The 25,890-nt window shown below is 46.3% G+C and overlaps 1 protein-coding gene across 1 annotated transcript in view; it reads right to left on the bottom strand.

The window, feature by feature from the left end:
• Positions 1-25,890, bottom strand: part of Slit3 (slit guidance ligand 3) — a 600,224-nt gene that overhangs the window by 32,647 nt on the left and 541,687 nt on the right. The window contains exons 21-27 of the mRNA XM_031352736.1: positions 25,290-25,358; positions 23,248-23,319; positions 22,582-22,653; positions 16,070-16,141; positions 14,422-14,585; positions 10,990-11,114; positions 5,139-5,236 (exon numbers count right to left, since the gene is read on the bottom strand). Of these exons, the coding sequence (XP_031208596.1) occupies positions 5,139-5,236; positions 10,990-11,114; positions 14,422-14,585; positions 16,070-16,141; positions 22,582-22,653; positions 23,248-23,319; positions 25,290-25,358 (672 nt within the window). The remainder of the gene's footprint in view (positions 1-5,138; positions 5,237-10,989; positions 11,115-14,421; positions 14,586-16,069; positions 16,142-22,581; positions 22,654-23,247; positions 23,320-25,289; positions 25,359-25,890) is intronic.

The raw sequence follows: 25,890 nt of genomic DNA, 5'->3' as shown, positions 1-25,890 counted from the left end.
CCCCACACCATGACAGTCTCCCCTACTGCTATTCCTGTCAGGTCCCGATGCCCCAGCTTCTGAGGAGATGAAGTCGGAGGATCTCTCTGCTGCCAAGACTGAGGACCCTTTGTGAGCCTATCTCAAAGGACATCCATCAGCAGGTGCACTGCTTTCTTTTGCCTCCGATGTGGTACCTATGTTGGAGGTTACCTCTCCCTATACCACCCCTGACAAACCTTGCTCCTAGGAGTGGCCGTGCAAGGTTAGAAGAACAGGCGAGGCCCGGGCAGCAGCAAAGCAGCTAGGGACTAGGATGTGCTGAGGGATGGGAGGGAGCTAGTGCCTGATGACATGCTTCTATGAAGCTCCCTCTTTCAGGGCCCAAGTTCTGGTGAGAGAGCTAGGGGCATCCATGAAAGTGGCTCCAGCTGTAGACCTCAAGTCTAGGTCTCTACTTGGAGACAGCTCTGATTTTGCAAATGGATTAAAAAGCAAACTAAGCTAGGAGAAAGCCAATTTCATGGGCCCAGAACACTACTTTACCAGTTTCCTTACAACTTGAAAATCGTGTCACATTCTCTAGTTCAAGGACTTCTGAGGGTTGAGCTCACCAAGCAGAGCAAACATGATCTTATTTCCCTTTCTGTTATGGACCCAGGGCATCATGAAAAGGGGCAGTTCTTTATAGTCACACAGAAGCAGGTACTCAAAGACCTTAAACAGTGGGATTAATTGTGAGTTTTCCCCCAAATCCAAGTTCCTTGGGTTTCCTGGGGTCTTGGGATTGCCTGGCAGGGGTGACAGACATGATGGCTGGTCAACAGAGTAGATGTTGCTAATGGCTGGAGAGGTGGTGGGGAGGACGTCAAAGTTTTCTCTGTCCTCATCAGGTTCCTTGAAGGGCTTCTCAAGATGAAGCTTTTCAAAAGGTGGATTGTGACCCCATATGGCACCCCATAACTGAATGTAGGGATTGTGAAAATCCTGGCAACAGCCAAAGGTTTCTGAGAGCACACAGTCCAACATTTAATTAAAAATCAAATGCATAATGGATCCCAGGTGTTTCTGTCAGTGCTTGCTGGTGCCACATCACATGACTTCTCTGCAGCTTTGCTTCTGAGCAAGCATGTACACTTTGCTCCATGCGTGGTGTCATGCCATGCTGCCCGAAACACCTCTGCACAGATTGGAGACTTTTGTATGTTATGAATTTGCACTATTTTAACTGCGCACGTGTGGTTTTCTACTGTCACAGAAACATAAGGGTTTGAATACAGAACTGTGAATACTAATGAAGTTTTAAAACTAAAACAGTAAAGGCTTTTAATATTTTCCTACCGTCGCTCCTCATCAGGTTGGTATTATCTTTGGATTGCATTGTGTTAGAATGTTTAATTTTTTTAAAAATCACTGTTTGACACTTTGGTTGTAGGACATAAAGAAATCAAGCTAGAATTGACTGAAAAAGCTTTCTCTCTATTGACTAGATTTCAGAGTGCCAGAAGGTTCTATGCAGGATACTGAGGGAGAAAAGTTTCCTTCATGAGCTTAGCCCGTGATGGATGTTCCATGCTACAACACTGATCTTCCAGGCAAGATGTTACACAGGTGTACTAGTGACATGACTGTTATGTGTGTAACCAATTTCTGATTGGATTTGATGAGTTCTCCACGGGAGGGAATGCCCGTCAGACACTGCACACCCATGGCTCAGGAGGTCCTAGGCTTGAGGATAAAACTTAACTACTGTGGTTTTGCCAAAGGGACACATTGTCAAATGACTCTAAATATTTATGTTTATACCCATAGATTAGGGTTACTATCAAAGTAGGGTGGTCAAGTGTGGAGTATAAGCAGTAACTGAATATTCAGCCCCAAATGCAACATAATTTACATCAACTCTTCCAAGGCTCATCAAGGAAGGGGATGTACAAAAAAATATTAGAGCCGGAGGGTGGTAATGAGTGCTGTAAAACAGTCTTTCTTTAGTGACATGGCTGTTCTGCTCATGAATGCACAGCAGTTCTGGTTACCCATACAAGACCTGCATAAGATTGGGCCAGTCAACATTCCAGCCTGGGCAGGAGAGGATCCACTTCTAGTTGAGGAGCTGTGCTTGACTGACGCCTGCTGGGGGGAGGGCGACTCTTCTGGGCTATGGCTGTTGGTAGGCTGCCCATGCTCTGGTGGACGGCCTCATGCCCATGCACATGCGTGCAATACTAATTGGACCCAGTGGGTTATTAAATACAAAGGACATGAGGAGGGAAGGCAGATGTCTCGGTAGAGGTCTGGGCAGAGTGGGAGGGGTTACTTATATGACCAAGATACATTGCATACACGTGTAAAATTGTCAAGGAATAAATAATACCCTAAAAATGCTACTGGAGCCGCTAGCTTGAGAGTCATAAAAAGTTGTTACATGGATTTTGGCTTGTGTTTAGGATAGAAGTTCCAACAGTTTCTGAAATGGTCCTAAATATACTTCTGTCATTATGCAAAGCACTGGTCTAAGAAATTGTGATTTTAAAATAAAAATATCTATCAATTCTAAAAAAACATTGAAAGTGCTCTATGTCCTACAATATCAATTATTTAGCCAACATTTAATTAATCTCATTAGTATACAAACTTGTCTTTCTCTTTAATAGATAATAAATATATATTAATGATATATACTATATATACACACACCTAAGAATTATTTTAAAATAAACTTATGATTTTTTTCATAGCCTAGGTATAAAAGAATATGACTTTTTCATATACTTTAAAATGTTAAGGGGCTGGAGAGATGGCTCAGTAGTTAAGAGCACTGATTGCTCTTCTGAAGGTCCAGAGTTCAAATCCCAGCAACCACATGGTGGCTCACAACCATCCATAATGAGAACTGATGCCCTCTTCCGGGGCTGTCTGAAGACAGCTACAGTGTACTTAGATATAATAATAAAAGAAATCTAAAAAAAAAAAAAGTAAAATGTTAAAAAATATTCTATGTGTATGGATGCTTTACCTGTATGTATGTGTACATGTGTATACATGTGTATCATGTGCATGACGTACCCACGGATACCTGAAGGTGTCAGACCACTGGAACTGGAGTTATGGACAGCTGTGAGCTACCATAGAGTGCTGGGAACTAAGTGTAGGTCCTCTGCAAGAGTAGCCAGCATGCTTAACCATTGAGCTGTCTCTCCGGTCCTGACATTTTGTTATATACTTTCATAGCCTTGATTGAATAAAAATATTCTGGGCAAAACGGGTCATGAATAGAAACAATTAAGAACCCTGAGCCAGGGCGGCTTTGGGAGCAGTGAGTTGGCAGTGAGGGCTTTGCTCAGATTCTGAGGTCTCGTCCTCCTTTTTAAATTCTCCTGGGTGGTTAGCTCTGGGGCTTTTTATTTGTGTATGTCTATATGTCTGTATACATGCATGCATATATCATATCTGTCTGTCTGTCTGTCTATCTATGTTTCTATTACCTATCTAATTTATTTATTGGCTTGTCTGTTTTAGAATTCTTGCAGAAATGCTCTGCGGCTGAGCTCTATCTCTAGCCTTGGCCTTTGCTTATTTGGTGAGCGGGCAATGCAGCGAGAAACAGTAGCACCTGAGTGGAGAAGGCAGGTGATGTTTCTGGGAGTCTGGTACTTTAGAGTTGTCGTACGTTGGACTGGGGTCCCCTAAAAAGGAAAGGAAGCACTACTCCCCTGGACCTCAAATGTGACCTTATTTGGAAATGGAGCTGATGCAGCTTTGATGATGCATCAAAGTCATGTGAGGGCACATTCCCTATTTCAACATGGCATCCTCATCAGACAGTATTTTCCAATCTCCCTAATGCTGTGACCCTTTGACACAGTTCCTAAGGTTGTGGCGATCCTCAACCATAAAATTATTTTTGTTGCTACTTCATAATTATAATTTTGCTACTGTTATGAGCTAATATATATATATCTGATATGCAGAATATCCGATATGCAACCCCTGTGAAAGGGTCATTTGGCACCAAAGGGGTCAAGACCCACAGGTTGAGAACCACTGTTGTTAGGCCAGCTATGGGGAGACAGACCCAGCCCTGCTGCTCTGTGATGATGCAGCCTGGAGCTAGAATGATGCACTATAAGCCTTGGATTGCCCAAAATGTCCAATAAAGCAGAATCCACAACTAGTCAAGGAGTCATGCCCCCTCACACTGGGCCCTGCACACACTTGGGGGTTGGAGTCAGTCCTCTAGAACTGTAGAGGGAATATTTCCACTGTTTTCAGCCTCTCTGTCAGGGAAGCTGTAGGAACTGACTCAGGATTGGAGTCCTGAGAAGCCCCTCACCGTGTCTCTGCTTGCCAAAGTGTTATACTACAGCAGAAGGTGGTTCCTCCTAGGAGCACATACAGATATGTCATCCCCTACATAGTTCATAGCTAAGGTTCCAGTTCACATGAAAATCACCCGAGACAGAGGGTGAAGCATGCCCCTGACGTGCAGTCACTGCCAGGGAAGCTCTGTTTCCTGTCTCAGGCTTGAGTGGGGCAGAGCACATTTTTAGCCTTGGGAGTACAGTTCCTGGCTGGCTGTTCCTGATGAACAGGAGAAGCGGGTGGTTTGGCTGACTCTGGGCAGGAACAGGAACAGTGTCTGTGCTCCTCTTTTTAGGAGTCCTGGTTGGTTGGAGCTGGCTCGGTAGGGCGATGCACGGGCCAGCTGGGTTCTCTGTAGAGTTCTTCCCCAGACCACACAGCAGCCCCTGGCTAGAGGGCTTTTGATAACTTAATTATGTGCAGTTTGGGCTTTGAGGTTGCCCAGAGCCTGTCTGGCACCAGGGTCTCATCTTTATTGTGAGGGGCTAGTGCCCAACCAATGTGCTGAGGGAGAACCCTTCCAGTGATCTGCTTCTGCTGGGGCCACAGCTGGGAAACGACATCCCCTAAAGTCGCTGGGAGACAGATGGGCCAGGGTATCTTACCATTTAGTGAGAAAGGACTAGAGGCCCCTATACCAGTGCTTTGTGACTCTGGGGTGAGTTCGTCTTTTGATGCCTCAGCTTCTTCTTGTACAGGGCAGGGGGTACTAATACATCCTGCACTGACATCATTCCCATAAGGAGTCTGATGCGGAAGCTCTTGAAGAAGAGGGAAGGTCAGGGCTGAGCTCTTACCTGAACCCATCTCTGTGGTTCTCACTGAGGTGGCAGGTGCCGCCATGCTGACAGGGGTTCTGGACGCAGGTGTTGATGGGTACGGTGCAGTCTTTGCCCTGAGGAACAGATGAGGTAAGCTGAGGCTTTGGGTAGCTGCTAGGACCCAGGAGACCCCAGGGACTTCCCAGCATCCTCTGGGATAAAGCTGAGATAGAAGTGAGTACAAGACAAAGGGAGTCATTGCTTGGTCACTCACTCCTCATGAGAAGGGGAGGTTGAGAGGGCAGTGTTCAGGCTCCAGCATGACCCATTCCCTAGTTCACAGACTTCTCTGTCCTGAGCTGCGGGCATGAGTACGGGCTGGGAGTCCACGTGAGCTTTCGATTCCAGCTCCCCCTCATCTTGGCTGATAATGGGCACCAGACCTTTAACCTCTGTGCAGGGTTGCCATGAGAATTAATTATATGGGAGCTTTCACAGAAGGAAGCACTGTATATTACATAATACACTTGGCACATGGTAGGCCTCCTGTAAAAGCTAGCAGATGATATTGCTATTTGTGTTACTGAGGTTAAATAGAGTCCACACCATGAGCAGGGGGAACTAAGTTATAACCTGTAGACCCGTGTTCTATAAAGTGACACGCCCACTTCTACTTCCTCATTGGCTGGTTTGTCTGTAGGACAGCTTTGCTGTTTTGCTGTCTACATTCCAAAGGTGGAGTTCAAGGCTGGGCCAGACTAAGACCTGCAATGGTCTGGAGTGAGGCAGAGTTCTGTTGGACCAGGCTCCTCTTCAGGGTAGGGATGAGCTGAGGAGGGGCCAGTGAGTGGCAGGTGGGGGTGATTATGCCAGGTCAAAGGAACAAGGATAAAGGCTCTGAGTGGGTGACCACAAGGCCCAGACTGTAGACACTAAACCTAATAATATCCCAGGGATCTGCTTGCCCCATGGCTCCTGCTCCTCTCTTAGGACATATACCCTATACTTGGGACATGGATCCTGTACTTTTTTTGGGATATGCAAGCTGCACTTTGTGGGACCCAGTAGCACCAGGCCTGGGGAGGTATCTGCTGTATATAGTTTTGAGCCATGAGTTCAGTGACTTGAGTGCATGCCAGGCCAGGGTGATCATGGGAGCCTTCCCACTGCCACCGCCACCTGCTCACCATCTGCCTGAGAAGAGCCTGTCCTGTCTTCTGTTGCCGCCAGTGTCTATGACTGGGACAGTGACTATGCATGGGACTGGGGGTTCCTGGCTGTGTGCTTACTGCCAGCTGAGCCTGAGGCGTTGGGCCAGGATTGCCTCCACTGTGGGCCCAGATGTGTCATCGTCCTCTCTTGCTTGCTGGAGCCTCAGGCCCCTCTCCAGTAGCTGGAAGGCAGAGTCCCTGTCTGGTTCTTTATGTAAGCCCCACACAGAGGTTTCTGAGAGGGGAGAGTGAGAGGAAATGTGTGCTTTGAGGAGCTATCTGGCTTGCCACCCCCAAGCCACAGTGACTCAGGGCCCACTTTCTGAAAGTCAGTGTCTGGAATGGAAAGTGTAATAGGAATTCTCACTCACGGTATTGAGCACGTTTTCCATTTCAGGCTTCAAGCTAAGTGTTTTATATTCATGATCACATATAATGTTCCCAAGAACTCTGTGAGATTGGTACAATTGTCATTACACTCCCTTTTAACAGATAGGGAAGGCAGACTTGGAAAAGAAGGAAATAGGCCTGAGATTTCACAGCAGTTAGTGAAACAGGCGGCCAACAGATGAGCCCAGACAGCTGAGTACAAATTCAGCACCAGGCACCTCTATGCTGGACCATTTGGTCTGTTCCTCTAAAAACCTGGGCTCTGGAGTAGAGTGGATCAGAGCTGAGCCTCGGCAGGCTGCTACATGCCATAAGGAAATGACTGGTTTTTGGTGACCTTGTTTTTGTGTTCCATGAAATGGGAGTGAGGTAGAGTATGCCAAATTCAGGAATTCAAAGTATACCAACCCATTTGGGTGCTGACACATCCCCAGAAGTGGAAAAAATTCTACCCTTGACTTCAGGTCATGATTCAAATGAGGGTACAGTAAAAATGCTTCCAATGTTAGCCTACGTGTATATATAAACCAGGCTAGTTTCATTATTAGATTTGGGTTCTATTTCCTGGATATCTTTGAGTGTGAGCATGTGTGTGTGAGTGTGTGTGTGTCTATACTTGCATGCATGTGAAAGCCAGAGGTCAACCTGAGGTGTTATCCTCAGGTTTCATCTACCTTAAAATTACTGTGTGTGTGCATGGTGAATGCCACAGCGTGAGTGTGGAGGTTAGTGGATAACATTGTGTAATTAGTCCCTTTCTTCCTTCTTTACAATGTGGTGGTTTGAACACGTTTGGCCCCCATGTGTTTAAATGCTTGGCCCACGGGAATGGCACTATTAGGAGGTGTGGCCTTATTGAAATGGGTGTGGCCTTGTTGGAGGAAGTGTGTCACTGTGTAAGTGGACTTCGAGGCTTCCTATGCTCAGGTTCTGCCCAGTGAGGAAGATACTCTCTTCCTGGCTGCCTGCAGAAGACCTTCTCCTCCTGGCTGCCTTTGGATCAAGATGTAGAACTCTCAGATCCGTCTCCAGTACCATATCTACCATGCTCCCATGCTTCCCACCGTGATGATAATGGACTGACCTCTGAAACTGTAAGCCAGCCCCAATGAATGTCCTTTATAAGAGTTGCCTTGGTCATAGTGTCTCTTGGCAGCAACGGAAATCCTAAGATACATGGGATCTAGATATCCAACTTATGTCACTAGGCTTGCGCAGTAAGTGCCTTTGCCCACTGAGTTAACTCAATGGTCCGTCTCTTACTGGGACCTGAGTCTTGACCACTTGTCTAAGCTGGCTGGTCAACAAGCTCTACCCACATGCCTGCCTCTGATGCCCAGTTCTGAGACGATAAGTTAGCATCACAATGCTTGGCTTTGTCATAGGTTCTGGGACCCACACTCAGGTCCCCAGCCCCAAGATATTTTAGTATGCATATGCAAGTATTATAAGATCCAGAAACACCTGAAATCTGAGATGCTTTGGTCTCAAGCATTCATATAAGGGATGTTCAATCTCTATCTGTCCTGAGGTGAATGAACTACCATTGTGAATCACATTACCTGCAAGGTACCTCCTAGGTGATGCAGCCCTGTAAGGAAGCAGCAGTGATGATCATGACTAGGGTCTGAGGCAGGGCTGAGTACCCTAGATAGTTCAGGAATGCATGCATGGGTGGTAGTGGTATTACAGAGATAATTATGAAGAGTAGAATAAGAGAACCTTAAAAAGGATCCAGTGGGGAACCCTCCACCCCCAGCCCTGACCTGTGTACTCTGATGTTCTTGCAAAGTACCACTTGGCTCAGGCAGAATCCCCATCCCCACACCAAGGCTGGTATGGTTTGTAGGATCTCTTTTAGACCTTTAGGCTGAGCACAGAAATCTAGGAGGCATTTCCACTGCTTGAAAACATAGTAATTGGGACTTCAGATGAAGATTTCTGTCACTTACACATCCTTGAAAAGCAATCACCATTTCCAATGTGTGCCTAATTAGTCCAATTCAATTCTCTTCCGCTGCATTTTGTTCAAATCTACATGAACTGGGAGGTTCTCTTCCCTCCGTTCTCCAACCCACCTTATCTCCCCTCTCTGACAGAATCTGGGCTAGTGGCTTCCTCTAAAAGAGCCTAGGAGCAGCAACCTCACTGGAATCTCTGTGTCAGATGGGGTGGGGGACCACTCAGGGACCTTGTTACTCAAAGTGTGTTCCTTGGACCAGTAGCCTGGGCAGCCCTGGGGAGCTTGTTAAATATACAGCATCCCAGGCCTGACCCCAGCTCTCACAAATCAGAACCTACATCTTAATAAGATTCCTGGGCATACGAAGGCTTGGGACGTACTAATCAGAGCCAGCGAAGATTTGTGCGTGAACTGTATGCGTTGAAGCCCAGTGGTAAGAGAAGAATCAGATATATTTTACTTTCCTAAACTCCAGAATTGTTAGCCTTGTGGTATGTTTACTGAACCTGGCACCAGGGTTGGTGAAGTGCACACGGGATGTGTGTTTAGCCTTGTTACAACTCGGCTGGAGAGCTTGAGAATTCCCTCTTACAGGTGGAAGGGCGAGGTGTAGAGACAGCCAGTCACTGGGGAAGACCAGGCTGGGTTAGTTTTTTAGCTTCTGTGCTTTGTAGGTGGTGAAGTGTGGGTAAGTCCTTGTACTTACCAAGCATGCTGACATAATACATTCCAATTAAGAAGACCAACAGCAATGGCTATGTATCCTTAGAAGGCTCTGGTTTCCCCAGGCAGTGTGGCAACATGTACGATAATCCCTGACACTTGTGAACCGAGTCCCAAATGAAAAGCAGCAGTGAACCATAGGCTAATCTCACACTCCAGCATGAGGGGTGGGGCAGCTTAAAAGAGGGAAGTTAAATGTGGGGATTCGTCAACTTATCAAGTACTTCCCATACAGTGGGTCCTCTCCTTGGTATACTGCACATGTCACTGACTGTGCATCGATTTTTCCCAACCTGTGGGATGTGTCCCGGTGTCCGGATGAGAAGGCTGAGGTGAAGTCACTGGTCATTGACATACACCTCACGCATGGCAATGCTGCAATCCGCACACGCTTCTTTGTAATTATAGAGCCTGGGACTCCTTCCCTTCCACTGGACACACGTGCACAGGGCTCAGTAGATTGGTGCCTGAGTTAAGTCACTCTCAATCTCTGTGCTTGGACTCTAGGCTACATTTAAAGCTTCAGGTTTAAAAAGCTGGTTTAAAAAGGAATCCTTGGGCTTTCTTGTTCCAGGCCCATAGGTGGCACTCTGACACCATCTGCTAGCAGCCAGACAGTAGCTGAGAAAGCCACCAGGTAGCTGTTCCTTGGAAACTGCCTTTCAAGCCTGTTATTGTGCAGGGCCAGTCCCTTGAGGATGGATGCAGATGCTGTGTTCCCGACACTCAGCCTGTGCAGATGGTGCACAAGATGGGCTACAGGATACCCTGGACTCTTGGCTTGTCCAGTGCATTCAGATCTCACAGAAGAGCATTGAGTCACACCTTTGCTGACCCCAGTGAGGCACTGAAAGAGGTTCAGCTATCTGGGAACCTCTTCAGGGTAAAGGACGTAGGCCTTGGGCCTGTATACCCTTGAGTTTTAATCCCAGATCTACAGAAGCCCAGTTTCTATGCTTATAAAATAGGCTTTCTTCATAGGTTTGCTAGGATAAAGAGTGAGCCAGACGCCAAGCATAGAGCATGATACAGTCTATATATTAGTAGGGGGACAGTGTAACTCTTCTGGATTGTGCTGGGGGAAAAGATTGTCTTGGAAGTAGCCTGGATTTCTGGTAGAAGGGATGGGAGAACTGGTAGTCTCCATCTTTCTGTTGGGTTTGACAACTATGTGGGTGGCCTTGGAAGCCCTGGACCATTGAGTCTTTGAGTCCCTAATTCCCTTATTCTCTGAAATAGCAGTCAGGATACTGGATTCAAGGGATGTCTTTTCTAGGAGGGCATTTTTTAATTGTCTGGGTTGTAATCTCCCTGTGACTCACAAACAAAACAAAACAAAACAAACAAGCCCCCACGTAGGTAGGTAGCATTTCCTTCTCATCTCAGCATCTCTGTCAAGATTCCACAGGTCCTGTCTGGTAGGCAATTTGGAGGAGGCTAGGGATGCTGTTGGCTAATGTGACTTGGCGGGGGGCAGGTCACAGTGAATTGTAGAATTATCCAGGCTATTCTACATAGCATTAACTGCACCGGGCCTCTCCCTTCAGCCAGGACAAAGGAAGAGCCTGGGCATGAGTGGTGGCAGAGCCTCCTGCCTTACCTTGTAGCTGTAGGGGCAGGTACAGCGGTACTGCTCCACAGGATCCTGACTGCAAGTGCCGTTGTTCTTGCATGGGCTAGAGAGGCAGGCGTTGCACTTGGCCATGATGTTAATGTCCACTGGCCCTGAGTAACAAAACCAGAGAGTGGGCAGCAGCTCTCTGAGTACACTACCTCCCCTTTCTTCCCCTCCGCTCTAGCTCCCTCCCATCTCTAGACCCAGAGGGCCACTGGCTCTCTTGAGGCTGTACATTCATCTGGAGAGAGTCCCATTAATTCAACGACTGTCCAGTGAGTAAGAATCACAGTGGGACATCATACAGAAGCACTTATGCAGTCAAATCAATTACTGTAATTAGCCTGATCCGATTTGGGTGCTAATCTGCAAACAGTGCGCCATAATTAGAACCCTCCTGCGTATCTTCTATTCCAGGAAGTTCTCAGCACAGGCTCTGTTTTGACCTTCTCCTTTTTTGCCCCTGCCAAGCCATTTCCCATAGAATAGCCAAGGATGGATGCCAAGGCACATCTTGAAGAGTCCTTTCTTCAAGACCTTAGGAGTGATGATGTCACACAGGAAGATGCTGATGGGAGCTTTTTGCCTTTGTTACCCATGAAGTTTTAACCGTGTCTTGTTTTTTTTTTCTTTTTTTTTCCCTGGGGGTGGGGCAAGGGATGGAAGGAGGTCCTGGTCCCCACATAGAGCTTTGCATAAAGGGACTATGTCTACTGCTATAGACAGTTTTGAGCATGAGTCATGGATACACACACACACACACACACACACTCTATTTAATATCAGAACTTTAACTAGTCTGGAGCTAACAGTCCTCAACCTGGAGATGGGTTGAGAGTCACTCTGGTGAGTGGCCATTTGTAGGTAGATGAACAGATTGGTCCCAGGGAGCTCTGAAACCAACAGGTCCAACTTGGGCTCACATCAGAATGAGAGGAACCATCTGCCCATGCTTGCCTCTGACTGAGGGGTTCCTGAGGCACAGAGATTTCTCTTGACACCCAAGGACAAATCAGAACCAGCCTACATCGCATGCCTAGATTGTAACTCAGAGATTGTCGGATCCAGAACCAATGTTATTTTGCAAGCACTGGGGATCCAACCTGACCTTACACGTTAGGCAGTTCTACCCAGTTCAACCCCTGCCCTTGAGTAGTGATTTTTAAAGCTCTGCAGGTGATTCCTGTCAAGATTGAGCACCACTATTCCAGGGTTATTTGAGTCCCTCTAGTATCAGATCAGATGTCTCAGAAGCAGGAAGTAGAAAGTTAAAATTAGCTTTAAATCAATGAAATGTTCTTTGCTTTCAGCAGCCACATGGGACACTGCGCAGTTTTAAAGGGAAAATAAAAACTGAACATTGAGATTCTCGGAGACGAGCAAAGGGCATTAACAGACGGATGCTCAGCGCAGATGCAAGATAGATTCCGAAATTAAATTCAGGATGCCTCAAAATTAAGGGCAGATAAAATAAAGGCACTACTCGGACTATAAAGTAAGACAAAGGAACCTGGTTCTCTAAGAAAAAGATGCTCAGGGGGCACTAATGAGAGCCCGAGTCCTTTATCAGCCATTTTGGAAATTGATTCTGCAAATTGTTTGCAGACAACATATTTGGAGCCAATCATTTTGAGTCTCTGACTCTTTTTTCTTTTTTCTTTTTGGTTTTTCGAGACAGGGTTTCTCTGTGTATCCCTGGCTGTCCTGGAACTCACTCTGTAGACCAGGTTGGCCTCGAACTCTGAACTCAGAAATCCACCTGCCTCTGCCTCTCAAGTGCTGGGATTAAAGGCGTGCGCCACTACCGCCCGGCTGAGTCTCTGACTCTTATCTAAGGATACAATGTTAAACAGAGAAACACCTTCATGCATTCACAGTAAGAGGGAAAATGGAAACACTGTGAAGATTTTCAACCAAGAAACCATTGAGTAGGCTGTGGTGGGAGATAGCAGCGCTGTGAGGGTCAGAAGCCCATGTTTTAGAGTTAGGAAGAGTGAGGTCCTATTGTTGTGTTCTTATGAATTAGTTTGAGATACAGATGTGGCTCAGAGGGAGACGCTTGTAAAGATGAGTGAGGCTCTGGGTTTGACTCTCAACATTACCAAGTGGGGAGAGTTCATTCAACCTCTTTTTTTTTTTTTTTTTAGATATTTTCTTTATTTACATGTAAATTTCTCCATTCCCAGTTTCCCCTCCAAAAAACAAAGAAACAAACAAAAACAACAAAAACAAACCTCTGTTGCCTCCCACTTCCCCATGCCTGCCACCCCGCCCTCTCCCACTTTCTGGCCCTCGCATTCCCCTACACTGGGGCACAGAACCCTCACAGGGCCGAGGTCCTCTCCTCCCATTGATGATCGCATTTGCAATCCTCTACTATACACATGCTGCCAGAACAATCAGACCCCTCCATGTGCAGTCCTTGGTTGGTGGTTGAGACCCTGGGAGCTCTGAGGGTACTAGTTAGTTCCTATTGTTGTTCATTCAACCTCTTTAAGTCTTAGCTGCTCTAAATATTTAACATGAGGGTATTATAGATATCTACTCATAAAAATGTTGGAGAGTTAATCTGACACAGAAAAAAATTAAATAATGTTAATATGTTAATAAGTAATGTGTTAATATGTTAAATAAAATGGTGAATTAAAACACACATAATATAGACCCTGCCATGTAAAAATTCAGGAGTGGATAGTTATAATGAGTTAATAAAAATAATATGTACAAGGACAAGATGGCTTAGTGGGTGAAGGTCCACAAAGCCTGAGGACCTGAGGTCAGTCCCTGGAGTCCACATGGTGGAAGGACATAACCAGTTCCCACAAGTGGTCTCTTGACCTCCATCTATACACTGTATTGGGTATGTGTTTGCACATATGCATGTGCACGTATACACACACACACACACACACACACACACACGCGCATACACACACACACACGAACAAGAAAGAGAGAGAGAGAAATAAATGTAAAAATTATTAAAAGTCACATACATAAGAATCTTGAGGCAGTAATGTGAATGCTAATATTACTGGGTGAGGAACGTAGGTTAGAGATGTTCTCAGCTATAGACAATATATGGAGAAGGAGCCAGTGAGTACAGTCAGCCCTCTATATTCATGAATCTCTAATAAGCAGATTCCACATCTGAAGATTCAGACAACCACAGACCATAAATATCTGGAACAAAACTGTACCTACACTAATCATGTACTGGTCATTAGTCCTTAAACAACACAATGTAACAACTTTGTATACTGCATTTACAATGCATCATAAGTAGAGATAAAATATACAGTATACCTATGTTATATGCATGAGATAAGCTGTGTTTTTGCAAGCCACATGTGCTTAGATGTTGAAAACACGGCAGATCTTGTGAGGGCAGAGATGTGGTGGGCAGGCGACACCTACCTTTGCACTGGAACCGGTGGGTGGGAGTGGTGAGCAGGAGTCTGTCTGCCATGGACTCCGGGCTACTGCATCTGGCAATGCCAGGCTCCTTGTATCCAGCCTTTACCCACTCTGATAACCAACGCAGACTGCAGTCACAGTGGAGAGGGTTGGTTCCCAGGGCCCTGGAAGGCAGAAGAGGAAGTTAGGCCCTGCCTGGCCTGGCCTACAGCCTCTGTGGCTCTCTGAAAACTCAAGGTTTTGATATTAAACTATAGGAGTTTGGTATACAGGCTAGAAGACACATCTCCACTAAGGGGAAAAAATAAAAGTTTCCAAAGTCTATTTCCAATTCAATAGATGTTCTGTCCCCACCTAAGTGGCTTCCCACTCCCGAGGCTTTGTCCTCACTGCTCTGGAACATTCTGTCCTTAACTCTCATCCTGTCCTGGCTTTCCAGGGACACACTCCAGACCTCTGGCCACCTTCTCATGTGGTTCTCAAGTACAGGGTCTGTTAGAAGATTTGTTCTTCAAAGAGTTGTTCCAAGACCCAAATTCAGGCAGCAGCTTTAAGTCGATGAGATTGATGATATGGGGGTGAGCCATAGCTCACCCCAAACTTCTCCAAAGCGATTGGGAAGAAAACAGTACAATTCTTTTTTTTTTTAAATCCTATTCTTCACTATTTCTACTTTTGATTTATAGAATGCATACATGTCAGTACTGTAGCCTCTGCACACAACATGAAAATAATTAAACTATACAGAGGAGGAATACAGTCTTACCATCTTACCAACAGAGATAGATACCTGGAAACTATCTGAGAGTACTCGCTAGGGAAAGAGGGCTGTCCTGGGAGTCAGGGGACTGAGCTCTACTCCGCGGTCTCACTGAGTAGCTTGATGGGTAGCTATCATTTATGGTCTCAAGTTCCTTGAGTGGAATAAGAAAGGAGTACAGAGTGGTTGAGAGTATGCCCACTGGAGTCAAGGCAAACCCGGAGCTGGCTACCTGCTGGCTTGGCAGCTGCAGGGGAAACGCTTTAGCTTTCCCAAGTCTGAATTTCATAAATAAAGCATCTTAATGCTATAAAAACTGTAAGAGAGAATTCATCAGAAGGGTTTAGGGTATAAAAAGGGGGTTCAAACATTTACACTGTTTGACAGGATAGATGCCTTCGAAGGCTTCCAAAACAAAACCATTGTGTACAGTTTGAATACAGCATCTCAGAATAAGCCCCCATTCACTTTCTGAATCTCACTCAGCTTTCCTATTTACAGTTCCAACCAACTATGGGTCAAAAATAATTTTTAAAAGTTTCACGTGTAATGAATACATATAAACCTGGACTTTTTGGGGGCCCTTATTCCACACTCAATATACTATAACCATTATTTACAAAGCATTTACAACTGTACTGGGCATCTTAAGTACTCCAGAGACTATTTCAAGCACACAGGAGAATGTGTGGTGTTCAACGCATACGCCTCCTCACTGTACATAAGTGACTTGAGCATTTGTGGGTTACTGGGGCTCCTGGAGCTAGGCCCCTGTGCATACAGAGGTCCAAATGCCCAACATGGGGACAGAATACACAAGAAGTGATGACTGTCACCATTACCATGTTCTGTTTTGAGCCAATGCACCTTAAGAAAGGGGCTACTTACAGGTGGGAAAGGGATGTCAGATCATTGAAGGAGCCTTCAGGAACACTGGAAATGTCGTTGCCATGGAGGGTTCTGAGGCAGAAGACACAGGATAGTAAGTGACTCCAGTGAGCCACCATATTCACCCAGCCCAGCCACCCTTCTGTGGTTCCCAGAGCCCCGCAGCTTGTGATATCAGTTGCTGCTGCCATTGCTGAGGGGCATGGACATCGCTCTGTCTAGGGCAGTGGCAGGAGTGGAGGAGCTGAGAGGGCTTGACAGAGAAGAGGATGGACTTCCAAACTCTATGAACCTGGGGGAGTCACAGAGAAGCCGCTTTTCTGGACCTCAGTTTCCACACCTGAGTAATGAAACCATCAGAGTTCCAGAGATGATGTTCTGTGCTTGATCAACTGTGGCTAATGCTGTCTGTTCTGTATTCTGATAGTGGCTAATCCATCTCTTCTGGAGCCAAGTCACTTGCTTTCAGACTCTGTCTCTGCCACTTACCAGCTGTATGGCCTTGGGCAAAGTGGCTTATTCTCTCTTGAGCCTCAGTCTGATTGTTAAATGGCGCGATGACCAATGGTCAGATTGTCATGTTCATGTTTTAGACTATGCAGAAAGAATTGAGTATTTTCTAAGTGCTAACTGGCGAACGGCAGGGAGAATAGGGGACAGGGATATGGGAGAGAGAAGAAGATGATGGGAAGATCAACCCAAACTAAAGACGTGTGAAAAAGTCATAAGGACACTTCATATTTACTTACTTTAAAAAATAAAGAGTCTGAATGAGGTCTCACGTGTGGGAGGTCCCACGTGTGGGAGGTACTACTGGCTCCCAGAAGCCACATAGGTTACTAACTATGCTATGATGATTAGAAGCAATGATTTAGAATTCTCCTTCTTCCTCAGACAGTCCTCCGCTGTCAACCTCATGCTAGCCCATTCTGCGTGTGATTTGCCAGGTGCAAGCTGTCCTTTACGTGGGGGCACCGGGGACAGCTGGAAGGAGTGGTCCTCTAGGTAGTGCTCATCTCTTCCCAGTGTGCTTAGTCGAATCACTCTCCCTGCTTCACGCTGGCCTCAACCTGCTATCGATTCAGGTGCCTTCACTGTTGCCTGCTGTCTGGCAGATTCATGGTAGGCCAGTTGGGAACGAGGCTGCCTACCCCCTCAGGGTCATGAAGCTCTAATAGAAAACCACTGAGGGACCCAACGACAGCTTTGGCTGTGATATCAAGTCTTGCTCCCAGTTGCTATGAGCTGAGCTGCTGAGGTCTCCAGACCTGCAGACCAATGGGCTATGATTTACAAGGACAACTGATCCACCTATGCTGCAGGCTCTTGGTCCTGGATTGGGCCCCAAGGAAGGACTTGAGCATGTAAATCACCATCCTCAATGATGACAGAGAAGTGGATGCATGTGCCTTCTCGTGTCTTTCTCTTCTGTACACCTCCCTGGAAGTGAACTTGGCTTGAAGCTCTCTCTGCTCTTCCAATGACCTTAGAAAAGTATGAGGGACCTCTCCTCCCTCATTCTAGAGCAGTAGTTCTCGATCTGTGTCTCCTAAACAGCATTTGTTACCCCTCTGTAACAATAGTACCCTACTGCCTACTCCACTGCCCCTCTCCATGGAAGGGGTGTAGGCTTTAGCCATTCGGCCTCTTGCATCTTTGCAGTTCGTGGAGCTCCTGTATACATGCACACACCCACGTCTCTCAACACCTTCTCTCCATTATCCATTTACTACAGTATGGGCACACTCACACCTTCAGAGGGGACAGGAGAAGCCTCCCTTTAGGGCTAGTGAGAGACAGACAATGGGGATAAATAAAGGCATGTTCCTCATAGGGGGAAAACTATGATAAGGAGCACAAAGCCCTTATCCCTTGGGTAGTGCATACACAGGGGTGACATTGCACGGCTGTCCTTTCCGAGGCTTCCCTGTGGTCTGTGGCTCTTCTGTCAGGTGCCACCCTGGGTTCTCAGCTTGACAGCATCCCCTCTTTAGAGGTCAGCAGCTGTGTCTCACTTACTGCCCGAGCCCACCTGCCACTGTGCCACTGCAGCTTGTTCACTGAGGGAAGGCGTTAGAAAGTGAACAGGCAGCTACACTTGTCTGTCTCCATCTCTGCATCTCTAAGACTTTCTCTTTGTTGGGAAGTTCCTGCTGAATGTCTATCTTTACTTTTGGCTTAGTGTTTCCAGGAGTGAGGCGATGCCACGGTCTGGAGGCCACTGGGATCCATCTCTCAGTCCACCACCAGCATTTGCTAATGACCAAGGCTGTCAGAGGTGGGCCAGCTCTCTGGTGAGGCAGTGAGGTCCCTCTTGGGAAGGTCCACAAACCAAGAGCATCTGGAACCCTTCATGGGGACATCATAGGAGGGCTCCAGGCTGTCCTTGGCTTCTCCTGGGTATCGAAAGTGCAATTTTACTTCGAGGATGAGGAGCTAAGGATCTGAAGGGTGATGAACGAAACCTCAGTCTCTCCCTCAGTACACACTCGGGCAGCCCTCCCTGTCCTAACTGATTCCAGGTGCCCCTGTGTGGGGTTGGGGAGTGACATTTAAGACCACACACACACACACACACACACACACACACACACACACACACACACAAGGCATGTGACTCTGTGTGTGGCAAAGATCCCTAAGAGTGTGCAGACCCCCAAAGAAGGACAAAAATGTCCACAAAAATGTTCTTGCTAGCTATTTTACATCAAAAACAAAGTAGAAAAAAATTCTTCTTTCCTCACACAATGTTTTGTACTTGGGCTCCTGACCACCCTGTCTTGGTGTCTGACATGTGCTCAGTTGCACTTACTAATACACACACACACACACACACACACACACAGAGAGAGAAAGAGAGCAACAGAAACAGACAGGCAGAGAAATCGAGAGACCAGAAACAGAGAAACAGAGACAGAAAGACACACATACATACATACATACAGACAGACAGACAGGTACACACAGAGAGAAAGACAGAAAAGAGAGAGAGAGACAGAAAAAGACACAAGCATACACAGAGGTAGAGACAGAGGCATACATACATACATACATACATACACACAGGTAGACAGAAAGACAGATAGAGGTAGAAAAAGACATAGGCACACACAGAGAGAGAGTCAGATACACACACATGGTCAGTCACATAGACATACATACATAGGTAAACACACACAGACAGACAGAGACAGAGAGGCAGACAGATATACATATACATGTACACCCACACCCACATACGTACACATACAAAGAGGCAGACAGAGATACATGTACACCACACACACACACACACACACACACACACACACACACACACACACACACCACCCCACCTCCAGGTTTCTTATTGCTTTTCCAGAGCATTGTTGGGTTATATCTATGGCTAAACCTTCATACTTGTCCTCTTCTTTGTGCCAAACAGCATCATTTATGGGACTCTCATTATTTTTGAAGATTTTGCCAACTCGAGAATATACAAATGCTCCAATGTCATTCATTGTAGCTAATGCAATTCCTGATTGAAAACAAACCCACCTGGAGCCAGGGAGGTGGGTCTTTGGGCAAGGCACTCATATAGAAGTGCGGGTACCTGAGTCCAGATACCCAGAACCCACTCACAGCCAGCAGTAGCACACGTCTGTCATCCCTCCTCTCCTATAGCAAGATGGGACACAGAGACAAGAAAATCCCCAGAAGCTCAAGGGCCTGCTACCCTGTGAACACAGCCATGAACAAGAGGAGCATCTCTACCTCATGCTGATAACCAACAGCCAAGATGCCCTCTGACCTCCACACGCATGCTGCAGTACATATGTACCCACAGTTATACACATGAATCATCATAACACTAAGAAAACTAAACAAAAGCCTCACTCCCTAAATTGTTACTATGTATCAGTCTCCATCCCCCCACTTAACTTTGCCATACTTGCTATGGAGCTGATAGTATTGGAAACTTGTTCCCTCTAGCCTCTGTTCAGAGGTGTCAATGTTTACAAGATATAATTAAGTTTCCTTTCCCACACAATCGCTAAATAGTCAGCCCTTTCCCACGCTGCGTCTAGTTTTCATCTTTATCTCTTTTAATAACTGCATTTCATTGACTCGCTGTGTCATAATCTCTTTATACATCTCCCCATTGGTGTCCCTGTAGGTAATATTTAAAATTTAGGTTAAAAATAACAATGCAACAAAGACCAGATTTATAGAACCTTTCCCTCATCTTGGGTTTTTCTGCAGCGTAAATTCCTACATGTGCAATTATGAGAAGAAAGGATACAAATATCATAAAAATGTAGCCCATAAATGCTGTTATTTTTCCTGAATTGGTCCTTATGCAGAAAATGGTTGCTCCCCACTGAGGTACTTGGTTGGAGTGAGAGAGAGGCTCTAAGATTGGTTTTATCCCCAAGACCCACTGATTCTAGAATGATCATGCTAAAGCCTGTTGACTCTTAACTCAAGAAGCTCCCTTGAGCTGAATGTAGGCATGTATCCCTGTGACCCCGTGATGGTGCTGGAGCTGGGGTAGGACACATTGAGGGGAGCCCCTAGCAGGCCATAAACACCCCTGGGAAACAGACAGATGGACAGGGAAAATCTATTTCTGTCTTTCAGATTCTTTGAATGATCCCCATCAGAGTGACTCCAAGTCTTGAACCCATGCACAGAGATTCAATTAAAACTGGCAGTTCTGTCTCCTGTCATCCACTTTATCCCTAGAAGCGTCCGACTGAATGGATGGCAGATTGGGAGCTGCAGGGGCCAGCAGGCAGTGTAAGGGGAAGCTGGTATGGCTTTGGGCAGGGTGGATGAGACCTATCCACCACTGCATTCATTTGGAAACAAGGAAATGGTTTCACTGATGTTTCCATTCCCCAAGTCCCCGGAGAAAGTGGATAACAGGTAAGTGACAGTAACAGATTGCACACTGTCAGCTCAGGCACTTCTTTGCCCCCGGGAGAATTGATTTTTAATAGCAGTGTGGATGACATGTGGCGGGAGCTGTCGCTGGCATGGGTGTTTTGCAGGTCTTAATAAATCACATCAGCCTAGGGCCTCTGGAGTTGGACCAGATTGCTAGGTGCTGTTTGTTGATGGCACTGAGGCAGGAGGCCAGACTCAGCTACTTCATGACTAGTATTACTTCATCAGCCAGGTATCAGTTTCCCTATCTCTAAAATGGGCATCATCCTCTTAAGCTCACAGTATTCTTCTAAAGGACCAGGAGAAGAAATGGCCAGGCCTCAACCTTTCAAAGATGGTGGGTTACTCTTATAATATTGACAGGTTAGAAATAAATGGGTGTAAGATTTAAGAGTGGGGCGACAGCTCTATCAGGAGGAGATCCCTCAAGGACAGGTGACAGAGGAATATGTCACGCCACCTTTATCGATTCAACAGTGCAAGGCAGAAAGATATACAAGCCAGACCTAGAGTTGGAGAAACATAGTGTCCGCCTGGTCTAGCTCCTATTGAGACCTGGATAACCAATCAGCATTGATTCCACACTGGCAGTAGCCAGAGCTGTGCTATGCGCTTTCGACACAGCATCTCATTTAATCCTCCTATGATTCGGGAAGGCAATTAGCACCACCATCTGATTTTGTGGTTGAGAAGATACATGGGGGTAGGGTGGGGGCAGAGCTGTGGCTTGGGAATCAGAGGTTCCGCAGCCCCTCTAGCTCTTGTGTGCAGCTCAACTCTGTGTGTGCGTGAGTGTGGAGGCTACAGAGTGTACAACCCTGCCTGCAAACTAGTGGGAAGAGCTGAGGTATGGTCCGGGCTCTTGCTTTCCTGAGAGAATGTGTAAATCAGGATTCGTCAGTAATATTTAAATGCTGGCAACTTATTAAAACTTCAGCTTTTTTTAATTTAATTTTTTTTTTTTTTTGAGACAGGATCTTGTTAAGTAGTCCAGGTTAGACCCAAAGTTACTAGTCTAGGCTGGGTTTGAACTCACGATCATCCTGCCTCAGCCTCTTAAGGACTGGAATTACACATGCATGTCAATCACATCCGGCCCTAAAACTTCTGTTTTTTTGGACAAGAATGTTGTGAGCCAACCTTTCGAGCCTGAATGGTTTGTGTGCCTCCAGCTTGTGAGCTCGGGTCCTTGCAGAGGTGTTCACCCCTCTGAAGCTGGAGTGAGCACCTGTGAGCAGCTTGTTCATCACAGAGCCCTACTCTGTGCTTACGAGGAAGGGGAAGGACCAGGTTAGTGTAGCCTAGTTCCGTAATCACGGGGTGGGGTGGAGGGTAACCTATCTGATACACAACAAAGGGCAGACCGGAGGGGCGAGTGCTTAGCTGAAGGCTTCCGAGTGGCAGTGTGCTGGACCTCAGGAATGGCTGACTTGGAGCCATTCCCTTTACCCCTCTGAGTAAATAAGGGTGGCTGGGTGGCAATGAACAGGCTGTGCCTAAAGGACAGCGGGAAGGGGAGAGCTCTGTGCACCTCGTGCTATTACCCGGTACTATCTAAGCTGACCCCAGGCCCAGTGACTCACAGCACTCGGAGGGACCTTAGCCCATTGAAGGCATGGACAGGGATGCATCTCAGCCGGTTGTAGCTCAGGATCCTGTGGAAAGGAAAAAAATATGTGAGGCTGGTGGCTGCCCCTGTTCTTGTGGGTGCACTCTTTACACAGGGGACCTATCAAAGCAAATGTTTCCTCCAATTTCTCTGATTTAATATATCAACAAAGATGCCGTAACACAGGGATAAGGGAAGCCTACTGCTGCTCCATGAAGTTCCTTAGCTCATCCCCACCTCCAACCCCACCCCTATGTTCCACAGCAGACTGGCTCTCTAATCAGCTTTCCCACCACCTCCCTCCACTGTCAAATGGTGTGTGCTTACAATGTGCAGAGCTAATGGGAAATAAATGGGTCTGAGCAAAATATAATTGTGTAGGAAACCCTCCACTGGGAAAGAACACGCATGTATCCCAGAAGGCATTCCAAAGACAGCCTTCTTCAGAGGTAATTAGCTTCTCGTTCCTCCATCTGCCAGGCCCCTACCTCTCCGACTGGCATTTCCTGATGACTAAGGTCTGCCTTTTAGTGGGACAGCCAAAGCCATGGGGACCACTGGAACAAGGTACTCAGGACCAGAGATCTAGGACTAGATGGCCATGCACTCAGAGGTTAAAGATGAATGCCTTCATACTCACAGCGTGGAGAGGTGGGACATGTTGCTGAAGGTGTGATTGGTCAGCACGCTGATGCTGTTGTTGCTCAGGTCACTAGGTAAAGTGAAACAGAAAAGCCACCCGATACTGTTAGCAGCACTAGAGGGAGCCCACAACCAACTATCACATGACTGTGTCACCTATCAACCAACCTATGCATTACTACACATGCACCCATTCACCCATCTATCCTCACACTCATTCATCTGTCCATTCACCACCCACCTGTTACTCCCTCACATAGTTGGCCATCTGTCTAGACATATACCCACTCACCTCCATCTATCCATCTGTATGCCTACCCATTCTCATATCTATCCATTCATGTTTTCATCCACGCACTTATCGCCCCCCCATATGCATACACTGATCCAGATGTTATTTTTTCCATTCACATTGTCATAACCCTCCCATTCATCCATTTATTTACTCATTCAGTGATTAAGTCATTCAATTACATGCCTAGTCGTACATTCTATTCTAGCAAAACATACATATAAGAAAATAATCTCTCCTTATTCTAGCATGTTTCTTCCCTTGATCAATATTTTTTTCAAGAAAGGGTTTCTCTGTGTAGCCCTGCTATCCTGGAACTCAGTCTGTAAACCAGGCTAGCCTCGAACTCAGAGATTTGCCTGGCTCTGCCTCTTGAGTACTGGGATCAAAAGTGTGTGCCACCACCACTAAAAATTATGTAGCTCAGGCTGGTCTTGAACTTGTGATCTTCCAGCCTCCACCTCCATTGGTAAATCTTGCTGGTGTGCATCACCACATCTAGCTTCCTGATCAATTCTTATCACCAGTCCTCGATCTGTTATTAATTCATTCCATCTGATTCATCTCTTAGGAGAAACAAAGTTGGCAGAAGACATCTCTATCAACCACACCCTCTGGCTTCTCCTCAGAGACAAGTTTCCAGAAGAGCAGGGAGATATTAGCTGCACACTAAAGTCACGCAAGGGGCTTTTAAAACTTCTGAAGCTAGGATTCCCAGCCTGGATATTTTGACTCAAATGTTTTACCTAGGTGTAGCCATAGAATGGAATGACAGCATCAACAGCTCCTCCCTGGGCAATTCCACACAGCAGAGCAGTGGGTCTCAACCACTTGTTCTGCCATGGCATTTGACAATGTCTACAGACATTTTTGGCTGTCGCTATTGGGTGAAGCATTCTTGGCATCTATTACAGACCAAGATCTCATAATAATCATGACAACTTCCCTAACCAATAGATATCTGGCCTCAGATGTCCATAGCTCTGAGTTTGAGAAATGTTCATAGAGACGTTGGTTTCTGGAGAGCAAGAATGGGGACCAAATGGTGGCTTTCTGGGACTTTTCACTAGTGGGCCTCTGACTTTAATTGTGAAAGAATGCTCCTTGTCTCTTGTGGACTGGTTCCTTTCCTCTCTCAAGTAGACATGACATCTTTTATTACCACTTGCCCAGGGAATAATTTTACCCTTCTGGATCCCACCACGGCAAGACAGTGAGACTATTGAGGGACAAAGCTCATGGGCCTTGCCTCATGTTCTTCCCACTCAAGGGTTATCTAGTTCTTGGAATGCTTGAAGCTTATAGCAGCTATTACTGAAGGCCCTTAGTTTAAACCATCCCTTGAGACATTTTCTAGGAAACCAAAGAAGGAATGCTTGCTGGTGTTCCTGGTAAAGCTAAGTGTGGCCACAGCTTGCAAGCAACTGAAATTCTAGAAGGCCCAGCAACTCAGCTTGAAGCCTGGAGAGGTCAGAGGTTTCCTCTGACCAATGGGAAGGTAGTTCACAGTCTATGATGATATGCCTTGGCTATTTCTGCACACAGGCCTCACTGGGCAAATCCTCCCACTTCAGCCTCATCCATGTTTCTCCCTAGCTAGCTGCCTCTCCCTGCACCTAGCAGGCATGCAGTTTAAGAACTGCTACATCTGCCAAAGTACTGTTCTCTCTTAGTCTCTACAGTCCTGTCCTATACCACCCCACCCCAGGAAGGAAAAACAAATGCCCAACTAGCGGCAGGCTCCTTACATAAGTGTCAGCTGTCGGAAGGCGGATAACTCTTTGGGCACTGCTGTTAAATGGTTTCCTTCTAGGTACCTGAAAGAGAGGTGCAGAGTTATATATAGCACAGGGAAGGACACTATACTGGTCACAGTCTTTGCAAGGCCTCACTTCGTTCCTTTTTCTATCTGCCCAATCCCATTTGTCATAACTGTCTATTGAATTGTCTATTGGTGATACTTTTCTCCACTAGATTCATAACATTTCATGATAGCAAGGTTCTTGCTAAAACTGCCCACCACTGTATCCTAGTAGGGCTCTTGATGCTGCTGACACAAAGTAGGTATGCATTCAGTGCAGAGTTGTTTAATATTAATAAATGAAGCCCTCACTCGACGCTGACCTACCACGATATCTGAGTAGCAGCAACACAGTTGAGAGGCTGTCTGCTCAGGGTTACAGAGAAAGCAAGTGGTTGATCTAGAATTAGAACACAGGTCTCCCCGACAGTTCCACACAGCTTTTTACCTAGTCCTTGGAGAATGGTTGGGAAACTGACCCATGATTTGTCTTACGAACTCAATTTTGTAAGGAACTGAGGTGAGACACAGGGAATTAAGTGGGTAAG

This window comes from Mastomys coucha, unplaced genomic scaffold, assembly GCF_008632895.1.
Source record: "Mastomys coucha isolate ucsf_1 unplaced genomic scaffold, UCSF_Mcou_1 pScaffold5, whole genome shotgun sequence".
Classification (NCBI taxonomy): domain Eukaryota; kingdom Metazoa; phylum Chordata; class Mammalia; order Rodentia; family Muridae; genus Mastomys; species Mastomys coucha.
Note: the sequence above shows the minus strand (reverse complement) of the source record. Positions and strands in the feature narration are given on the sequence as shown.